We start from the raw sequence: 19909 nt of genomic DNA, 5'->3' as shown, positions 1-19909 counted from the left end.
AAATAAAGAGACAATGAATCTGAAACGCTTTTAAAACATCTGAGTTGTTTGGAATCAAACTCTGAGTTGTTGACCAATAGTATTACTGTAAAGTTCATCTCCAACCAGACCTATACGATGTTATCACAACAGAACCGCTCCTTCACAGGTGTGACAGAATGGGTGATGTGGAGAGCAACACAGAGAAGGCTGAATTGCTGAGAAGACAATAAAACATTCCCTTCAGGGGCTGGCCTCCCTATAATTCTACCATAAATAATTAAATGTTATTGAAGGTAAATTACATTGGAATTGTAGGGTAATAATAAAATTAAAAAATACCTATTTTTTTCGAATCTCCCTACTGAGTACATGGAAACGTTATTCTCAGAGATCCTGTCAGAGATCCTGATTCTACGCATGCATTCTACTACAGATCCCTAATCTACACATGCATACTGTAGAACGTTGATTATCTTTCCCTCTCTGGCAATCATTCCCTGTTTCTCTCTCCTGCCTCTTGTATTCTCTCTTCCCTTCCCTCCACTCCAACCCAGAATTCCCTTCTGCACAGAGACTAAAGTGTAATTGGGTGTCTGCAAGGCATTTACATCTTAGAAACGCGAGTCAGCCCTCCTGAGACCAGCTCCTTACACAGCATTAAATATAGCTTCAGAGACTTGGAGCAACAGCTTTGATGGGATCAGGGTTAGTGAGGAATACATGAATGTACGCACAGAGGAATCAGCCAGCCTATTCAACAAGTTAGTGTTATCCCACTGGGCACACACTGGTTGAATTCATGTTGTTTCCACATCATTTCAATGAAATGACGTAGAACCAACTTGGAATAGACGTTGAATTGAAGTCTGTGCCCCGTAGGATGTTCTTCATCAAGGAGAAAGGGTCAAGGCTCTTTTGTCAGTGCGGTATGCCGTTGGACTTTGTTATTAGTTGAATTAAATGATTCCACTGGTGCAGGATAAAGAGACTCTAGTTCATTTACTCCCAGATATCTTACTGAGTCGCTTTGGGGAGTAAACATTTGATGAATATTGATCTGGTTAAACAAAGAAAAAACACTAACACAGTAACTCGTTTGAGGAAACTGTGGCACATCAGATACTGTAAAATGACCGGCCAATCTTCATGTTTGCTTATCAAAAGCTCTGATCTGATAGCATTGGCTTTTTTCCATGATGATGTGTGCAGTGACACAAAATAGTCAGAGGTTTCCCTGACCATGTGACCTAACTAAAAAAATCCTTGAAGCCTTTTCCTTGTCAGGTCACATGGTCAGGAATAATTCCTGTACTTCCATATGACAGTTGTCTCCATATCCCTGACCAAAGGTCTCATATCAGTCTTACTATTATAGTAATTATTCTGCACTTTAAAACAGTAATGACAGTGTTGGTGTCCATAGGACTAGATTCAGCCACGGGTCGATTTTTGTCGGAGCGAACGGTCGGGGGTCCAGAACATAATGAGAATAATTAGTACAATGCAAATTGACCACAACTAAGCCCAAAAAGAGAGTGCCTTTGAATATAACAATCATTTCATACCTTGATTACATTGAGACACGATCACAATTGTCCCTTTTTTTACTTGTGGGAATTCTTGGGAATACAATTCCTGATTTTACTGGATTTTTTAAATGTGATTTGACAGTATTTTTTGACCCAAAGCTAAAATCCCCAAATATCAAAAAACATGATAACTTTAGTATTTTATATATGCAGTATATACACTACATGACAAATGTATGTGGACACCAGCTTGTCGAACATCTCATTCCCAAATCATGGGCATTAATATAGAGTTGGTCCCCTCTTTGCTAATATAACAGCCTCCACAATTTTGGGAAGGTTTTCCACTGAATAGAAATAAAACAGGATGGTCTTCGGAGATAGATGAGAGGAGTTGGTGATAGCTGAAGGATGGGATTGAAAACAAACAAGATAACTATTTTAAAATATACTGTGTCCATAAAATGTATATAATATGTATAAGCTGAAAGTAGAAGCCTAAGTGTTGTTATCCATTAATTTACTCCAATTAGGGGAGGGGTGGTAGGGTTAGGGGAAAATAATAAAGGAAAATGTATTAAAGTAAGATGTACTCTCTCTCTCTATATATATATATATATATATACAGTGCCTTGCGAAAGTATTCGGCCCCCTTGAACTTTGCGACCTTTTGCCACATTTCAGGCTTCAAACATAAAGATATAAAACTGTATTTTTTTGTGAAGAATCAACAACAAGTGGGACACAATCATGAAGTGGAACGACATTTATTGGATATTTCAAACTTTTTTAACAAATCAAAAACTGAAAAATTGGGCGTGCAAAATTATTCAGCCCCTTTACTTTCAGTGCAGCAAACTCTCTCCAGAAGTTCAGTGAGGATCTCTGAATGATCCAATGTTGACCTAAATGACTAATGATGATAAATACAATCCACCTGTGTGTAATCAAGTCTCCGTATAAATGCACCTGCACTGTGATAGTCTCAGAGGTCCGTTAAAAGCGCAGAGAGCATCATGAAGAACAAGGAACACACCAGGCAGGTCCGAGATACTGTTGTGAAGAAGTTTAAAGCCGGATTTGGATACAAAAAGATTTCCCAAGCTTTAAACATCCCAAGGAGCACTGTGCAAGCGATAATATGGAAATGGAAGGAGTATCAGACCACTGCAAATCTACCAAGACCTGGCCGTCCCTCTAAACTTTCAGCTCATACAAGGAGAAGACTGATCAGAGATGCAGCCAAGAGGCCCATTATCACTCTGGATGAACTGCAGAGATCTACAGCTGAGGTGGGAGACTCTGTCCATAGGACAACAATCAGTCGTATATTGCACAAATCTGGCCTTTATCAAATCTGGCCAGTTTCATCATAGCCCTTGATGGTTTTTGCGACTGCACTTGAAGAAAGCCATTTCTTAAAGATATCCATAAAAAGTGTAGTTTAAAGTTTGCCACAAGCCACCTGGGAGACATACCAAACATGTGGAAGAAGGTGCTCTGGTCAGATGAAACCAAAATTGAACTTTTTGGCAACAATGCAAAACGTTATGTTTGGCGTAAAAGCAACACAGCTGAATACACCATCCCCATTGTCAAACATGGTGGTGGCAGCATCATGGTTTGGGCCTGCTTTTCTTCAGCAGGGACAGGGAAGATGGTTAAAATTGATGGGAAGATGGATGGAGCCAAATACAGGACCATTCTGGAAGAACCTGATGGAGTCTGCAAAAGACCTGAGACTGGGACGGAGATTTGTCTTCCAACAAGACAATGATCCAAAACATAAAGCAAAATCTACAATGGAATGGTTCAAAAATAAACATATCCAGGTGTTAGAATGGCCAAGTCAAAGTCCAGACCTGAATCCAATCGAGAATCTGTGGAAAGAACTGAAAACTGCTGTTCACAAATGCTCTCCATCCAACCTCACAAAGCTCGAGCTGTTTTGCAAGGAGGAATGGGAAAAAATTTCAGTCTCTCGATGTGCAAAACTGATAGAGACATACCCCAAGCGACTTACAGCTGAAATCGCAGCAAAAGGTGGCGCTACAAAGTATTAACTTAAGGGGGCTGAATAATTTTGCACGCCCAATTTTTCAGTTTTTGATTTGTTAAAAAAGTTTGAAATATCCAATAAATGTCGTTCCACTTCATGATTGTGTCCCACTTGTTGTTGATTCTTCACAAAAAAATACAGTTTTATATCTTTATGTTTGAAGCCTGAAATGTGGCAAAAGGTCGCAAAGTTCAAGGGGGCAGAATACTTTTGCAAGACACTGTATATATATATATAGAGAGAGAGAGACTGGTACTAATATATATATTTATATATATACAGTGGGCTCCAAAATTACTGGCACCCCTGACTGGCAATGCACAAACAATACTTTAAAAAATATAAACAATATAATTATATAGATAAACTCAAAATACCAACATGTGAAAAATACTGTACTTTATTAATGTTTCAATGGAATCCATAAAAATAATTAATTGATTTAATCAAAAATCAATGTCTTCCAAATCAAGGTTTGAAAATGAATGGCACCCTTAAATATTTTTGTAAATAACATCTACCAAAATTAAACCAGGAATTAAATTCCACTTATTTAAGTTTATCTAAGTGTTAAGGTACTATATTGAGCCATTACATCACTTCCTTTTTTGCTAGGGTTTTAAAAAATGAGATAACACGCATGCAATATCCCTTTGTCATCCAACACCATGAAGAATAGAAAAGAACTGGCAATTCAAAAGAGACAGATGGTCGTAGACCTTCATAAATCTGGTAATGGCTACAAGAAGATCCACAAACGATTGAATATACCACTGAGTACTGTCGGGGCAATTATTAAAACATTCAAAATATATGGAACAGTTGAAAACCTCACGGGTAGAGGACGCAAATGCATTTTTCCCCCCAGGATAGGGAGGAGGATCGTGAGAGAAGCAACAAAATCCCCAAGAATCCCTGTGAAAGAATTGCAGGCCTTGGTGGCATCTTGGGGTCACCAGATTTAAAAAAGCACCATCAGATGCCACCTCCACAACCACAGGGTCTTTGGAAGTGTTTCCAGAAGAAAGCCCTTAATGACCCCAAGACACAGACGCAAGCGCTTGGAGTTTGCCAAAAGTCATTTAAATTATGATTGGAAGAAGGTGCTCTGGTCAGATGAGACCAAAATGGAATGTTTTGGTCAGATACAGCATCGGCATGTTTGGCGTCAAAACAGAGATGCATACAAGGAGAGGCACCTCATACCCACGGTGAAACAGAGATGCATACAAGGAGAGGCACCTCATGCTCACGGTGAAATATGTGGTGGGTCAGTGATGTTTTGGGGCTGTTTTAATTCCAGAAGTCCAGGGGGCACTGGTTAAGACTGATTGCATAATGAATTCCATCAAGTACCAGGCAATTTTGGCTGACAATCTGGTTGCGTCTGCCAGAAGGCTGGAACTTGGCTGTATGTGGACTTTCCAACAAGACAATGACCCAAAAACATACCTCAAAATCCACACAGAAATGGTTCTGTGACAACAAAATCAATGTTCTGCCATGGCCACCCCAGTCGCAGGACCTCAATCCAATCGAAAACCTGTGGGCTGAGTTGAAGAGGGCAGTTGATAAGCGCAAACCCAAGAATGTGAAGGATCTAGAAAGGATCTGCATAGAGGAATGGTCCAAAATCCTTCCAAATGTGTTCCTTAACCTTGTCAAACATTACAGGAAAAGACCATGCTGTTATCCTTGCCAGAGGTGGTGGCACTAAGTACTAAATGAGGAGTGCCAATAATTATGAAACCTTGATTTTGGTGAAATGTATTTTGTATTAAATAATTGTATAATTTCGGTGGGTTCCATTGAAACATCAAAAAAGTACAGTATTTCTCACATGTTGGTATTTTGAGTTTATCTCTATAATTATATTGTTTGTATTTTTTTAAGTAATGTTTGTGCATTGCCAGTGTCCGTAATTTTGGAGCCCACTGTATGTATATAAATATATATATATATATATATTAGTACCAGTCAAAAGTTTGGACACACCTACTCATTCAAGGGTTTTTCTTTATTTTTGCTACTTTCAACATCTTAGAATAATACTGAAGTAATAACTAAAACAAGTGTTAAACAAATACAATTATATTTTAGATTCTTCAATCCACCCTTTGCCTTGATGACAGATTTGCACATTCTGTCAACCAGCTTCACCTGGAATGCTTGGCCAACACTTATCCCAAACCATCTTAATTGGGTTAAGGTTGGGTGATTTTGGAGGCCAGGTCATCTGATGCAGCACTCCATCACTCTCCTTCTTGGTCAAATAGCCCTTACACAGCCTGGAGGTGTGTTGGGTCATTGTCCTGTTGAAAAACAAATGATAGTCACATTAAGCGGAACCCAGATGGAATGGCGCAGTGCTGCAGAATGCTGTGGTAGCCATGCTGGTTAAGTGTGCCTTGAATTCTAAATAAATCACAGACAGTACCACCAGCAGTTGAACAGTTGATGTTGATATGTGTCTGTTACTTGAACTCTGTGAAGCATTTATTTGGGCTGCAATTTCTGAGGCTTGTAACTCTAGTGAATTTATTCTCTGCAGCAGAGGTGACTCTGGGTCTTCATTTCCTGTGGCGGTCCTCATGAGAGCCAGTTTCATCATAGCCCTTGATGGTTTTTGCGACTGCACTTGAAGAGTGAATCTCAAATATAACATATATTTTGATTTGTTCAACACTTTTTTGGATACTACATGATTCCATATGTTATATCATAGTTTTGATGTCTTCACTATTATTCTACAGTGTAGAAAATAGTAAATATAAAGAAAAACTCTTGAATGAGTAGGTGTGTCAAAACTTTTGACTGGAACTGTATATATACATATATTTACAACCAAAAAATATGGGGGATTGGGAATGATGCAGACAATTTATATTGATGGAAGATACAATCTATCTGCAGTATCCCCAGTCGTGCACTGATGTTGGGCGATTAGGTCTGCCTCACAGTCGCCATTCCAATTCATCCCAATGGTGTTTGATGGGGTTGAGGTCAGGGCTCTGTGTAGGCCAGTCAAGTTCTTCCACACCAATCTCAACAAACCATTTCCATATGGACCTCACTTTGTGTAAGGAGCCATTGTCATGCTGAAAGAGGAATGTGCCTTCCCCAAAGTGTTTCCACAAAGTTGGAAGCACAGAATCATAAAGAATTTAATTGTATGCTGTAGCATTAAGATTTCCCTTCACTGGAACTAAGGGGCCTAGCCCGAAAAATAAAAAACAGCTCTAGACCATTATTCCTCCTCCACTAAACTTTACAGTTGGCACTACGCATTCGGGTAGGTAACATTGTCCTGCATTCTCCAAACACAGATTTGTCGGTCGGACTGCCAGATGGTGAACCGTGATTCATCACTCCAGAGAAAGTGTTTGCACTGCTCCAGAGTCTAGTTGTGCTGAGCTTTACACCACTCCAGCAGACGCTTGGTATTGCGCATGGTGAGCTTAGGCTTGTCTGCGGCTGCTTGGCCATGGAAACCCATTTCATGAAGATCCCAACGTTCTTCTTCATGAAGCTCAGTTCTTGTGCTGATGTTGATTCCAGAGCCAGTTTGGAACTCAGCAGTGAGAGTTGCAACCGAAGATAGATGATTTTTACGCGCTACGTGATTCAGCACATGGCTGTCCCATTCTGTGAGCTTGTGTGGCCTAGCACTTTACGGATGAGCTGTGGTTACCCCTAGACGTTTCTACTTCACATTAACAGCACGTACAGTTGACCAGGGCAGCTCTAGCAGGGCAGAAATATGATGAATTGACTTGTTGGCTATGACGGTGCTGCGTTGAAAGTCAATGAGCTCTTCAGTAAGGCCATTCTACTGCCAATGTTTGTTTATGGAGGTTGCACGGCTGTGTGTTAAATTTTATACACCTGTCAGCAATGGGTGTGGCTGAAATAGCCGAATCCACTAATTGTCAACGTACTTTGTATATATATACAGTGGGAGAACAATTATTTGATACGCTGCCGATTTTGCAGTTTTTCCTACTTACAAAGCATGTAGAGGTCTGTAATTTTTATCATAGGTACACTTCAACTGTGAGAGACGGAATCTAAAATCCAGAAAATCCCATTGTATGATTTTTAAGTAATTAATTTGCATTTTATTGCATGACATAAGTATTTGATCACGTACCAACCAGTAAGAATTCCGGCTCTCACAGACCTGTTAGTTTTTCTTTAAGAATCACTCCTGTTCTCCACTGATTACCTGTATTAACTGCACCTGTTTGAACTCGTTACCTGTATAAAAGACACCTGACCACACACTAAATCAAACAGACTCCAACTTCTCCACAATGGCGAAGACCAGAGAGCTGTGTAAGGACATCAGGGATAAAATTGTAGACCTGCACAAGGCTGGGATAGGCTACAGGACAATAGGCAAGCAGCTTGGTGAGAAGGCAACAACTGTTGGCGCAATAATTAGAAAATGGAAGAAGTTCAAGATGACGGTCAATCACCCTCGGTCTGGGGCTCCATGCAAGATCTCACCTCTTGGGGCATCAATGATCATGAGGAAGGTGAGGGATCAGCCCAGAACTACACGGCAGGACCTGGTCAATGACCTGAAGAGAGCTGGGACCACAGTCTCAAAGAAAACCATTAGTAACACACTACGCCGTCATGGATTAAAATCCTGAAGCGCACGCAAGGTCCCCCTGATCAAGCCAGCACATGTCCAGGCCCGTCTGCAGTTTGCCAATGACCATCTGGATGATCCAGAGGAGGAATGGGAGAAGGTCATGTGGTCTGATGAGACAAAAATAGAGCTTTTTGGTCTAAACTCCACTCGCTGTGTTTGGAGGAAGAAGAAGGATGAGTTTAACCCCAAGAACACCATCCAAACTGTGAAGCATGGAGGTGGAAACATAATTCTTTGGGGATGCTTTTCTGCAAAGGGGACAGGACGACTGCACCGTATTGAGGGGAGAATGGATGGGGCCATGTATCGTTAGATCTTGGCCAACAACCTCCTTCCCTCAATGAGAGCATTGAAGATGGGTCGTGGCTGGGTCTTCCAGCATGACAACGACCCGAAACACACAGCCAGGGCAACTAAGGAGTGGCTCTGTAAGAAGCATCTCAAGGTCCTGGAGTGGCCTAGCCAGTCTCCAGACCTGAACCCAATAGAAAATCTTTGGAGGGAGCTGAAAGTCCATATTGCCCAGCAACAGCCCCGAAACCTGAAGGATCTGGAGAAGGTCTGTATGGAGGAGTGGCCAAAATCCCTGCTGCAGTGTGTGCAAACCTGGTCAAGAACTACAGGAAATCTATGATATTTTTAATTGCAAACAAAGGTTTCTGTACCAAGTATGAAGTTCTGCTTTTCTGATGTATCAAATACTTATGTCATGCAATAAAATGCAAAGAAATTACTTAAAGATTTTCTGAATTTTTGTTTTAGATTCCGTCTCTCACAGTTGTTGTGTACCTATGATAAAAATTACAGACCTCTACATGCTTTGTAAGTAGCAAAACCTGCAAAATCGGCAGTGTATCAAATACTTGTTCTCCCCACTGTATACCATGCCAACAGTAAAGCATCCTGAGACAATTCATGTCTGGGGTTGCTTCTCAGCCAAGGGAGTGGGCTCACTCACAATTTTGCCTATGAACACAGCCATGAATAAAGAATGGTACCAACACATCCTCCGAGAGCAACTTCTCCAAACCATCCAGGAACAGTTTGGTGACGAACAATGCCTTTTCCAGAATGATGGAGCACCTTGCCATATGGCAAAAGTGATAACTAAGTGGCTTGGGGAACAAAACATTGATATTTTGGGTCCATGACCAAGAAACTCCCCAGACCTTAATCCCATTGAGAACTTGTGGTCAATCCTCAAGAGGCGTGTGGACAAACAAAAACCCACACATTCTGACAAACTCCAAGCATTGATTATGCAAGAATGGGCTGCCATCAGTCAGGATGTGGCCCAGAAGTTAATTGACAGCATGCCAGGGCGGATTGCAGAGGTCTTGAAAAAGAAGGGTCAACACTGCAAATATTGACTCTTGGCATCAACTTCATGTAATTGTCAATAAAAGCCTTTGACACTTATGAAATGCTTGTAATTATACTTCAGTATTCCATAGTAACATCTGACAAAAATATCTAAAGACACTGAAGCAGCAAAGTTTGTTAAAATTAATATTTGCGTCATTCTCAAAACTTTAGGCCACGATTGTATGTCATGGATAGAGCAGGTGTTCTTAATATTTGGTATAATCAGTGTATATCAATGCAATGCATTATCTAAATTGTGGCGGTAAATCCGCCATAGAATAAAAATAATATAAGCTCTGGTATTATGGATAGCCTAATTGGTGAATGGTTTGGAGCGTTTATTGAAGCAATGTGCAAGTTCATTTTGCATGGATTTCTCTTAGAGATCAATAGAATGGTCGAAAACGAGCAAACCCTGGAGATCCAGGGCACCGGGCCATGCAAGAGGAATTTGCCTAAAACATTAGTGGTCAAAACCATTCATCTTGGGGCGATGAGGGGAGTGGGGTTCTAAAAAAAATATCATGCAATTTTGGCATTTATAAAATGGTCTTTTTTTTAATGCAGACTAGCTCAAAAATAAGTGAAACTTGGCAAATGATCCAATAAATTATGATAATTTGCTGTTGATAAAGGGAGATACAAAAACATTAGTTTGCACCCCCTACTTTAAATTGCTCCATGGTAAGTTGGCCTGTCCCTAGTTAACATAGCCATAAACCCTTATATCACTACATTTTCTATTCTTAAAATGCTCTTTAAAAATGTTAAACTTAACTCTTACCTTAACCCTTAGCCGCAATGCTAACCTTAGCCTAACCTTAAATGAAAATCAAAAAGATAATTTCAGTTTTCATGAATTTGTATGATATAGCTCATTTTGACTTTGTGGCTGTTTCATCTAATAGAAACCCATCTGTAGGCTACAGATAAAAGCTGTTTGGCTCTCTGACAACTCGTGCATCGGAAGAATTTGGCAGCAGGTGTTTCTGATTAATAAACACTGCCATGCTGGTGGGTGGTAACATTTAAATAAAACCCAGCCCTGAAACGAAACGTAGACTGAAAAGGAAATGCATTTCATCTCAGAGGAAAAGACCCGTAAGACTCACGGAAACATCCGAAGTCACACATTCAGATTTGGCACTTCAAGCCCAAATACTTCATACTTTGACTTATTGGCCATCGTCTTTCAGCTCGAAAATGTGGATTTCTTCTGGTGTGGGCTTTAAGGACACTTTTTGTTATGTTCACAATGAAGAATGTGGAGGTGTTTTGGAACTTTTGTACGAATAGTTTCATTTTGGTTTGGCTTGTTTTGATTTGTTTGACATTGAACGTGATCCTGTGTCTGTAAAATAATACTCATTTTTATCTTGGCAAGAGAGGATGTTGGAGTTGCAGCTGAGTTCATTTTTGTTTAGCAGTGAAAACATGAATTTGTTAAATCCAATTCTCACAGCACAGGAAGAAGAATGTTTAGGAGTTATGCCTGAAACTCAGTAACTGTCTGATTGAATAAGCCAGTGGGTCGTTTTGCCTGAATGAGCATCACAACCTTTCCTGAATGAAATTAAGTGATTTTATCATTTTCTAAAGTGAAACTTCGCTTAAGTGCCTGCTTCTTCTATAATCTGGTTAGGAGTAACTTACCTTCAGAGTCTATGGGAGATAATTTCATACCAGAGCTGTACAGGGAGAGGAGAATAGCTTTTCATCCTTATTTCTTCAGTAGATTGCTGGAGACTGGTGAGATGGTACTGCCTGAAAGATAAGTGATACTCTATATAAGATACAAGTTCACTCTCCTCATTGCCGACTACATTAGATCAGAAGGCAAAATCCTTATGTGGTTATTTGTGTCCAACAACCAGCCATTTTTTTTATCGCAAGCTTGAAGCTGATGCTCCTGCAGTATACTGTATATCCTTTGTTCATGATTACGATCAGACTCAAGACTTTTCTAATTACAGATGAATTTGATCAATCTGATCCCATTTGTTGCTGAGAATGTTCCTGTAAAGCAGGAAATGCTCATTTGTTGTGTATTTGAGTTTTAAAAAGGCTTCTAAAGCTTGTAATTTCCTCTCTGAAATGTCAGACTTGATTTACCCTAATGAAAACTGTATCAAATGCTTGTAAATATGGAGAGTGGTACTCAGTAATTTCTTGTATTGGATTTGCCCAAAATATATGTACAGTATGTCTATATATAAATATAACTAATTAAACTAAGGTTGTCATCAAAGTTTGAGTTCTAGAAAAAGTGGTGGTATGGACGTGGGATTGTTTTCCTGGTAATCACTTCCTGTGGTACTCTGCATGTGAAAGTTAATTAGTGCTGGATGACACCTCTTTGTTCTCCTAGCTCAGCAATTAGAAGAAGTTCATCAAACACAAGGGGCAGATTTGCAGGAATAGATCCTGCATCATGTTCAGACATAATCCTTGTATTTTACATGACTTACACATCAAGCTAGGCATGCACACATTCACTTACTGTACATAAGCACACACACACACGCGCACGCACACACACACACACACACACACACACACACACACACACACACACACACACACACACACACAATATTTGAGTTAGCAGTTTTCTTAAGTGTAAAGATGTTATCTTTATTCCAAACGAAATCATTGTTACTCATGTGACATTCATCATATACCATCTCTCTGATGTGTTTCTCCTTTAGGTGCCTCCTTTAGGCCTTCTGGAGTTATTCACAGTGAGTTGATAAAATGGCAGAGCTCCAACAAACCATTGTCCTCTAGGTTTAGAGCAGGGATCATCGACTAGATTCAGCCGTGGGACATTTTTTTTTTCTTGAGTGGATGGTCGGGGCCGGAACATAGTTACAAATAATTTTTGGACTTCAAATTGACTGCAAGAAGCCCAAACAGATATAATATTTGACTAAACCATAATAATTTCAAACCTTGCTTACATTTGTACTGTACACGATCACATATATCTCTCTATTATACGTGGGAATACATTGGAACAGATTTGCAAAAATGTTAAGTGTTTTTCCAGTCTTATGTCCAACAATATATATATATATTTTTTAAATGGTTATGGGGAATTTTCACTACGTCCAGTTGGGAGTTGGGGAACCCTGGTCTAAAGTCTGTCAATTTATGTTACAGGTTACTTTCACTTAGAGAGCTCAAGAAAACAAGAGTGTTTACTGTTGGTTGGGCCAAATGTGAAGAAATGTTGATGATTGTTGTGAGCCGACCCCCGCAGCTTCGTCATTAGGACATGGGGAGTGTGGGAGTAAGATGCGTGTTAGAAACGCATATTAGACTGTGTTGTTGTGACTGGAGTAGCATAATATAAATGTTAATTATGCAAGATGGTTGATGAACGTATCTGCTTTTCTGCCACGTAAACATGATGGTTGTATTTGAGCAGTTAGAATGACGTAAAATCTCTCTCTCTCTCATGTAGCAGATGAATGATTGTGGAACATTGATTATCTGCTCAGAGATACAAAGTTGCTGTGAGGGATACTGTATGTGTGTAGAATCGTTTTTAAGACCTGTCACTAAGGATCTGTTTAGTGCAGCTCAGTGGAGAACAACGGATTGCACTAAAGACTGATGATGACAGTTTCCAATCATTCTCCAGATATTGGTCTCAATTTGTACCCTGGAGAAGAAGCAACAGGGCAGAATTACTCTATATGAGCAGGTCAAAACTGTCATTACCGATAAGGGAAGTTCTTACTTGTCTTTAGTTTTCGATTAGTACAATATCTTGTGGTGCCCAGTTGTGGTATTTATGTGGACTGGACATGCGCTGTGTATTTTTAGGTATAGATAATGAGTCTTCTTTTTCCCCTTGCCATGGTAGTTTCACATCGCGCTTGCACCCATCTCAGGAAAGACTGCATTTACTTTCCCTCCAGCTGCTATGACTCAGCGGAATCCCCCACAGTTGTATTACTTCATGTAAATCAATGCTTTAGATCTCTGGGAGAGAGAGGAGACTGACGACTTTTAACAAAATGCATTTTCTTGAAAAATGCGACTTCTGGAGTAGAACAGGGATTTTCTGGGCATGGACTGAAGGCTGGACTGAATATCTAGCACTAATTGGGAGGAGGAATTGATAGCAGTGTAGCATAGGTCATAGGTAAGATTGGCTACTCAGCCATAAGGAGAAGCAATTTAAAAAAGATTAAAATAAAGGTGTGACGTTTCCTTCCTGTCACAAAGACACTAGGGAGGCAGATAAAGAGGGTAATACATACAGCAGAGAAGTCCTTAAATAGGATTGATTTGCATGCAATTACACTATATATACAAAAGTATGTGGACACCCCTTCAAATGAGTGGATTCGGCTATTTCAGCCACACCCGTTGCTGACAGGTGTATAAAATCGAGAAAACAGCCATTCAATCTCCATAGACAAACATTGTTAGTAGAATGGCCTTACTGAAGAGCTCAGTGACATACAACGTGGCACCGTCATAGGATGTCACCTTTCTAACAAATCAGTTCGTCAAATTTCTGCCATGCTAGAGTTGCTCAGGTCAACTGTAAGTGCTGTTATTGTGAAGTGGAAATGTCTAGGAGCAACAATGGCTCAGCCCTGAAGTAGTAGGCCACACAACCTCACAGAATGGGACCGCCGAATGTTGAAGCGTGTAGCATGAACAAATCGAGTTCACTACCGAGTTCCAAACTGCCTCTGGAAGCAACGTCAGCACAAAAACTGCTCGTCGGAAGCGTCATGAAATGGGTTTCCATCACCGAGCAGCCGGGGATGGAAGATCATGCCTAAGATCATGCGCAATGCCAAGGGTCAGCTGGAGTGGTGTAAAGCTTGCCACCATTGGACTCTTAATGATACAGCATACAATCATTCTAGATGTTTCTGTATGTCCAACTTTGTGGCAACAGTTTGGGGAAGGCACTTTCCTCTTTCAGCATGGGAATGACCCCGTGCACAAAGTGAGGTCCGTACAGAATTGATTTGTATAGATTGGTGTGAAAGAACTTGACTGGCCCACACAGAGTCCTGACCTCAACGCCATCGAACACCTTTGGGATTAATTGGAATGCTGACCGCGAGACAGGCCTAATCGCCCAACATCAGCGCCCGACCTTACTAATGCTCTTGTGGCTGAATGGAAGCAAGTCCCCTCAGCAATGTTCCGACATCTAGTGGAAAGCCTTCCCAGAAAAGTGGAGGCTGTTATAGCAGCAAAGGGGGGACCAACTCCATATTAATGTCCAACATTTTAGAATGAGATGTTCGATGAGCAGGTGTCTACATACTTTTGGTAATGTAGTGTTTCATTAGCACTCTTTCACGGTGATCACTGGTTACCACAACCACAAAGTAATAAACCCTGCATATTTCTACAATTTCTGTTCCTAAAAATGTGATTTTAAACCTAACCCTAAAATGAACCCTAGCCATAACCACACTGAAAACCTTATGCCTAACCCTAACCTTAAATTAAGACCAAAAAGGGAATTTAGTTTTACCTATTTTTTTACGAGACAGCCAATTATACTTTGTGTATGTGGTAACTAGTGGAAACCCGCTTTCCGCTTCCGGACTCTTCCTGGCATCCTTTCTCTGCCTTCTCTATTGTTTTTCTCCAGTACCATAAATAAGACATGTCTCCATATTAGGACAAACAATCAATAAGGCCGTTGTTTTATCTATTCTTGAAGGAGCTTTCTAAATGCCTCTTTAGTTTGCCTAAGAAAATCAGCACCATAGACAGGTTCACACAAACTATGCAAACAGCATGCACTCAAAGAAGCAACATGGACAGCACTAACTCTGCAAGCAGAATACACACAAGAGTTGACCACACTAGCACCATGGACAGCATCAACTCTGCAGGCAGCATACACACAACAGTTGACCACTCTAGCACCATGGACAGCAAGAACTCTCTACAAGCAGCATACACACAACAGTTGACCATGCTAGCACCATGGACAACAACAATACTGTAGCTTCCACAGTAATTTCAATCAGTAGCCAGAGTTTTTCTCTGAACACTCACTGGCAGGGAGCACTTTCTTAAATGTTACAAACAAGATAGTGGGATATGTTTTCACTGCTTCAGACATCATTGTCTTCGTTCAGTGTGCAACGCAATGGTATCCAAAGTGATGGCTGCTGCACGTTTCTGTGTTTTTGGAACTTTTCTGTCCAGCAGTGGTGTTTTATATGGAAAACTATAAAATTATGTATTCAGTGGCCAGCTTGTGATTTGTGCAGTCACAGTGACGTAAAACCGACTGTTAAAGTTTCATTCAGTGGACCAGAAGATAAGACATCATAGAAAACTGTGTACTGTGTACAAATGTATTTTTGACTGTTTTAGTTTGGAACAACTTGCCATCAAAGACACATATTATTAAGTATGACGATGTCAGATAATTGCATTGTGCTAACTCACAATGCTTGTCACTTTTTTAATGATAAGAAGAAAAAATAAAGAATTATCAAGTGAAAAATACTTCATAACTACAGAAGGTCCTTGGGAGAATTCTTTAAAAAAAAATGCTTGTGATAATTTTGAGAAATATGCTTCTAATAAGTTGTAATGAACATGATGCACACAAAGCCAAGTTATGATTTTTAGCCAACTACTCTCAATCTATGTCATAAAAACGCTCCTTTGGTCTTGAGGAGCCCCTGGTTGCCTAGGAACAGGCGTTACCATTGCACTCGGATGTTTCTAATATTGTCTTTCAAAGCAAATACCAGAATAACTTTTCCTATTGCAAAATTAGATGAGCTACAAACCACTTTAATGTAAATGTAGTTCTTTGGGGAATCCTCTAGAACAGGTATTCCCAAACTGGGGTACGCTTACCAAATGCCGTCAGGGGTAAGCCAAATAAAATATACATATTTAAATATACATATTTATTTAAAAAATATATTTTTTGCTTCACATTTTTAAACAGCACATTTATATTTTCCAACGGGGCTAAACATTTGGGTGAGTTTTTTTTATCGCCTGAGTAGCCTCGTTTCACTGCCAAAAATAAAATGAAACCATATAGTGTTCAGCGAAATAACAACACAATGTCAAATACAGGTCTCCTAGTCAAATAATTAACAGCCAATCACATTAACACATTACACTCTCGCAGGAAACTTTCACTCTTGCGCAGATATTTAGAAACGAAGCATGTCAATTTGAAAGGTAAGCCACAGAAGTTTTTTGAGAGAGAATAAAGACAACTTTCGAGAAGTAAGACATGTCTAAAAGCACCATTAATAAGAAGGGGCTAGAAGCGTCTTATATGGTGAGCTACCAAGTGGATAGGACAGGCAAGCCACATACTATCGTGGAGGACTTAATTATTTCTGCTGCCGCGGATATGGCTGGGACAATGCTGGGGGAAAAGGCCAAAAAAAACTATACAAACAATGCCTTGATCACGACGCATCAGTGACATGGCAGGAGATGTTTTGAAACAATTACTGTTTAGCATACAAGCTAGTGAATTATATGCATTAAAGCTGGTTGAGTCAACACGCATTGAGGCCCTGGCACAGCTCCTGGTATATGCCTGTTACGTTTATGGGGGGTCAATTAAGAAGACATCCTCTTCTGCAAACCACTGGCAACCAGGACAACACGAGATTATCTTTTTAAAGTACTGGACACCTTTGTGACTTCAAATGGACTTTGATGGTCAAGATGTGATGGTATCGCGCCTCATCGATATTGCAACAAGCGGTTCTGTGAAAATTGAATTAAATCAGAAGTCATCCTCTTCTGCAAACCACTGGCAACCAGGACAACACGAGATTATCTTTTTAAAGTACTGGACACCTTTGTGACTTCAAATGGACTTTGATGGTCAAGATGTGATGGTATCGCGCCTCATCGATATTGCAACAAGCGGTTCTGTGAAAATTGAATTAAATCAGAGCCAGATTTCTGGATAGGGCTGCGCTCAGAGTTTCTTGCCTTGGCAAATCATGTTGTTAAGACACTGATGCTCTTTGCAACCACGTACCTAGATGTGAGTGGATTCTCGACCCTCACTAGCATGAAAACTAAATACAGGCACAGACTGTGTGTGGAAAATTATTTAAGACTGAGACTCTCCAATACAACCCAACATTGCAGAGTTATGTGCATCCTTTCAAGCACACCCTTCTCATTAACCTGTGGTGAGTAATTCACCATTTTTGATGAACAAATAAGTTTTACATGTCAGATGGCTAAATAAAGAGAAAAATGATTGATTATTATTATTTTATTATTTGTGCCCTAGTCCTATAAGAGCTCTTTGTCACTTCCCACAAGACGTGTTGTGTCAAACTCACACTCATTCTTTGGTTTAATATATATATCAGATAGTGTGTGTGTGTGTGGCAGGCTTACAATGATGCCAAGAGTGTTTTGAGAGTGCGCTGACCCTGGTGCTAGAGTTGGTATGCAGCTGGATTTTGAATGTTTGAAGGGGTACGGGACTATACAAGTTTGGGAACCACTGCTCTAGAAAGAACATGTATTTACAGTATTTACAGTACCAGACAAAAGTTTGGACACTTACTCACTCATTTCTCTATTTTTACTATTTTCTACATTGTAGAATAGTAGTGAAGAAATCAAAACGATGAAGTAACACATGTGGAATCATGTAGTAACCAAAAAAGTGTTTAAAAATCATAATATATTTTATAGCCACCCTTTGCCTTGATGACAGCTTTGCACACTCTTGGCATTGTCTCAACCAACTTCATGAGGAAAGCTTTCCCACATATGCTAAGCACTTGTTTGCAGCTTTTTCTTCACTCTGCTGTCCAACTCATCCCAAACCATCTCAGGTAGGTATCCCTAGCCTTAGTCTCCAGTCCTGACAGAGAGTACAGACATCCCCGGGGCAGCGTGGTTGTATGGAGAAGAACAATCCCGCAGTCATAGGGTTGGTGCGGCTGAAGCGACGTGTCCCGGGCCTTGCTGAACACCTCTCGAAGGTCCTGGTACTACGTGGGAATGGCGGAGAGGTCCGGGGCACCTTCCGAACCCCCAGGAAGACATCCTGGGGCAGGTTATGCAGACTTCAGGCAATGGGCGTGGTAGAACGGGCTCCAAAACACTCTCGTCGGCCTCAGAGTCAAAGAGATTTGGACTGGTCTCCCCACAGCAGAATGGCATGAAAAGGGGTGCGAGCAGGGGAATCAGAAATGTTCTCCATATGGCCCACCAAAGTACTCACTCGTACTGGTGAGCCTGTTTTTTTAAAGGACAAGAGGACACAAAATTACCAAGAGTCCCGCAATACAGACAACTCTTCGTGTCGATCGACATAGGCTCAGGAAGCGGTGACACGGCCGTCTTCGGCAGTCCTCGGGGCAGGTCGGGAAGCCTCGGGTCCTCTCAGCAACGAGACCGTCAGGAGCTTCCGGGTTGACTCGGAGGCAAGGTGGGATACCTGAGCATGTGAGCGAAATCCAATTTCCTCTCCCTCCGTTGTTCCAGTAATTGCCCATTGATACGGATGGTAAAAGCGATGAGAAAATCAAGCTCCGTAGGTAACTCCCGGGCTGCAAGCTCATCCTTGACCTCCTCTGAGGCACAGTGCAGGAACATTTCGAACAGTGCCTCTTGATTCCAAGCCCTCTCCGCTGCCAACGTGCAGAAATTCACAGCATAAACAGCTACACTGCGGGAGTTCTGCCTTAGCTGGATTAGCTTCTGGGTGGCCTCTTGCTCAGAGAATGGGGCATCAAACACCTTCCTCACTTCTCCCACGAACCTCTCCAGACTACCGCATATGGCCGCTGTTGTTCCCACACGGCGGTAGCCCAGGTGAGAGCCCTCCCGGAAATCAGCGTGATGAGGTAGGCTATCTTGGAGCGATCCGAGGGGAAGTAGGAGGGCTGAAGCTCGAAGATGAGGGCACACTGAGCTAGGAACACTAGACAGGTGCTCGGCTCCCCATTGAAGCTTTCCAAAGGAGGTAAGTGGGGCTCCCGAGAAGGTGGAGTGACCGATGAGCCGGCGCTGCTAGCAGCTGAGTCAATGAGGAGCTGTGGGGTTTCCAACATGGTAGGTGGCCTCCCTGACAACTCCTGGAATTGCTCCAACAAACTGTCCAACGCCGGTCATGGCATTCAGCCAACATTTGGACCCTCTGCAAGGCCACGAAGCAATTCCTCCGAAGCAATTTCTCATGCATACCGAGTGTGGCAAACCAGATTGGAAGGCGTATTGCTGCAGAATGCTGTGATGGCCATGCTGGTTAAGTGTTCTTTGAATTCTGAATAAATCACCATCAGTTTCACAGCAAAGCAC

At 41.1% G+C, this 19909-nt stretch overlaps 1 protein-coding gene across 1 annotated transcript; it reads right to left on the bottom strand.

The window, feature by feature from the left end:
- Positions 1-19353: 19353 nt before the first annotated feature.
- LOC118966714 (protein LDOC1-like) lies at positions 19354-19662 on the bottom strand. Its single transcript, XM_036989853.1, has one exon. The coding sequence runs from the start codon at positions 19660-19662 to the stop codon at positions 19354-19356; it is 309 nt and encodes a 102-aa protein (XP_036845748.1).
- Positions 19663-19909: the final 247 nt, after the last annotated feature.

This window comes from Oncorhynchus mykiss, chromosome 1, assembly GCF_013265735.2.
Source record: "Oncorhynchus mykiss isolate Arlee chromosome 1, USDA_OmykA_1.1, whole genome shotgun sequence".
NCBI classification, from domain to species: domain Eukaryota; kingdom Metazoa; phylum Chordata; class Actinopteri; order Salmoniformes; family Salmonidae; genus Oncorhynchus; species Oncorhynchus mykiss.
Note: the sequence above shows the minus strand (reverse complement) of the source record. Positions and strands in the feature narration are given on the sequence as shown.

Coding starts and splice junctions, on each gene's coding strand:
- LOC118966714 (XM_036989853.1), bottom strand. CDS start 19,662: ATGTTGGAAACCCCACAGCTCCTCATTGACTCAGCTGCTAGCAGCGCC.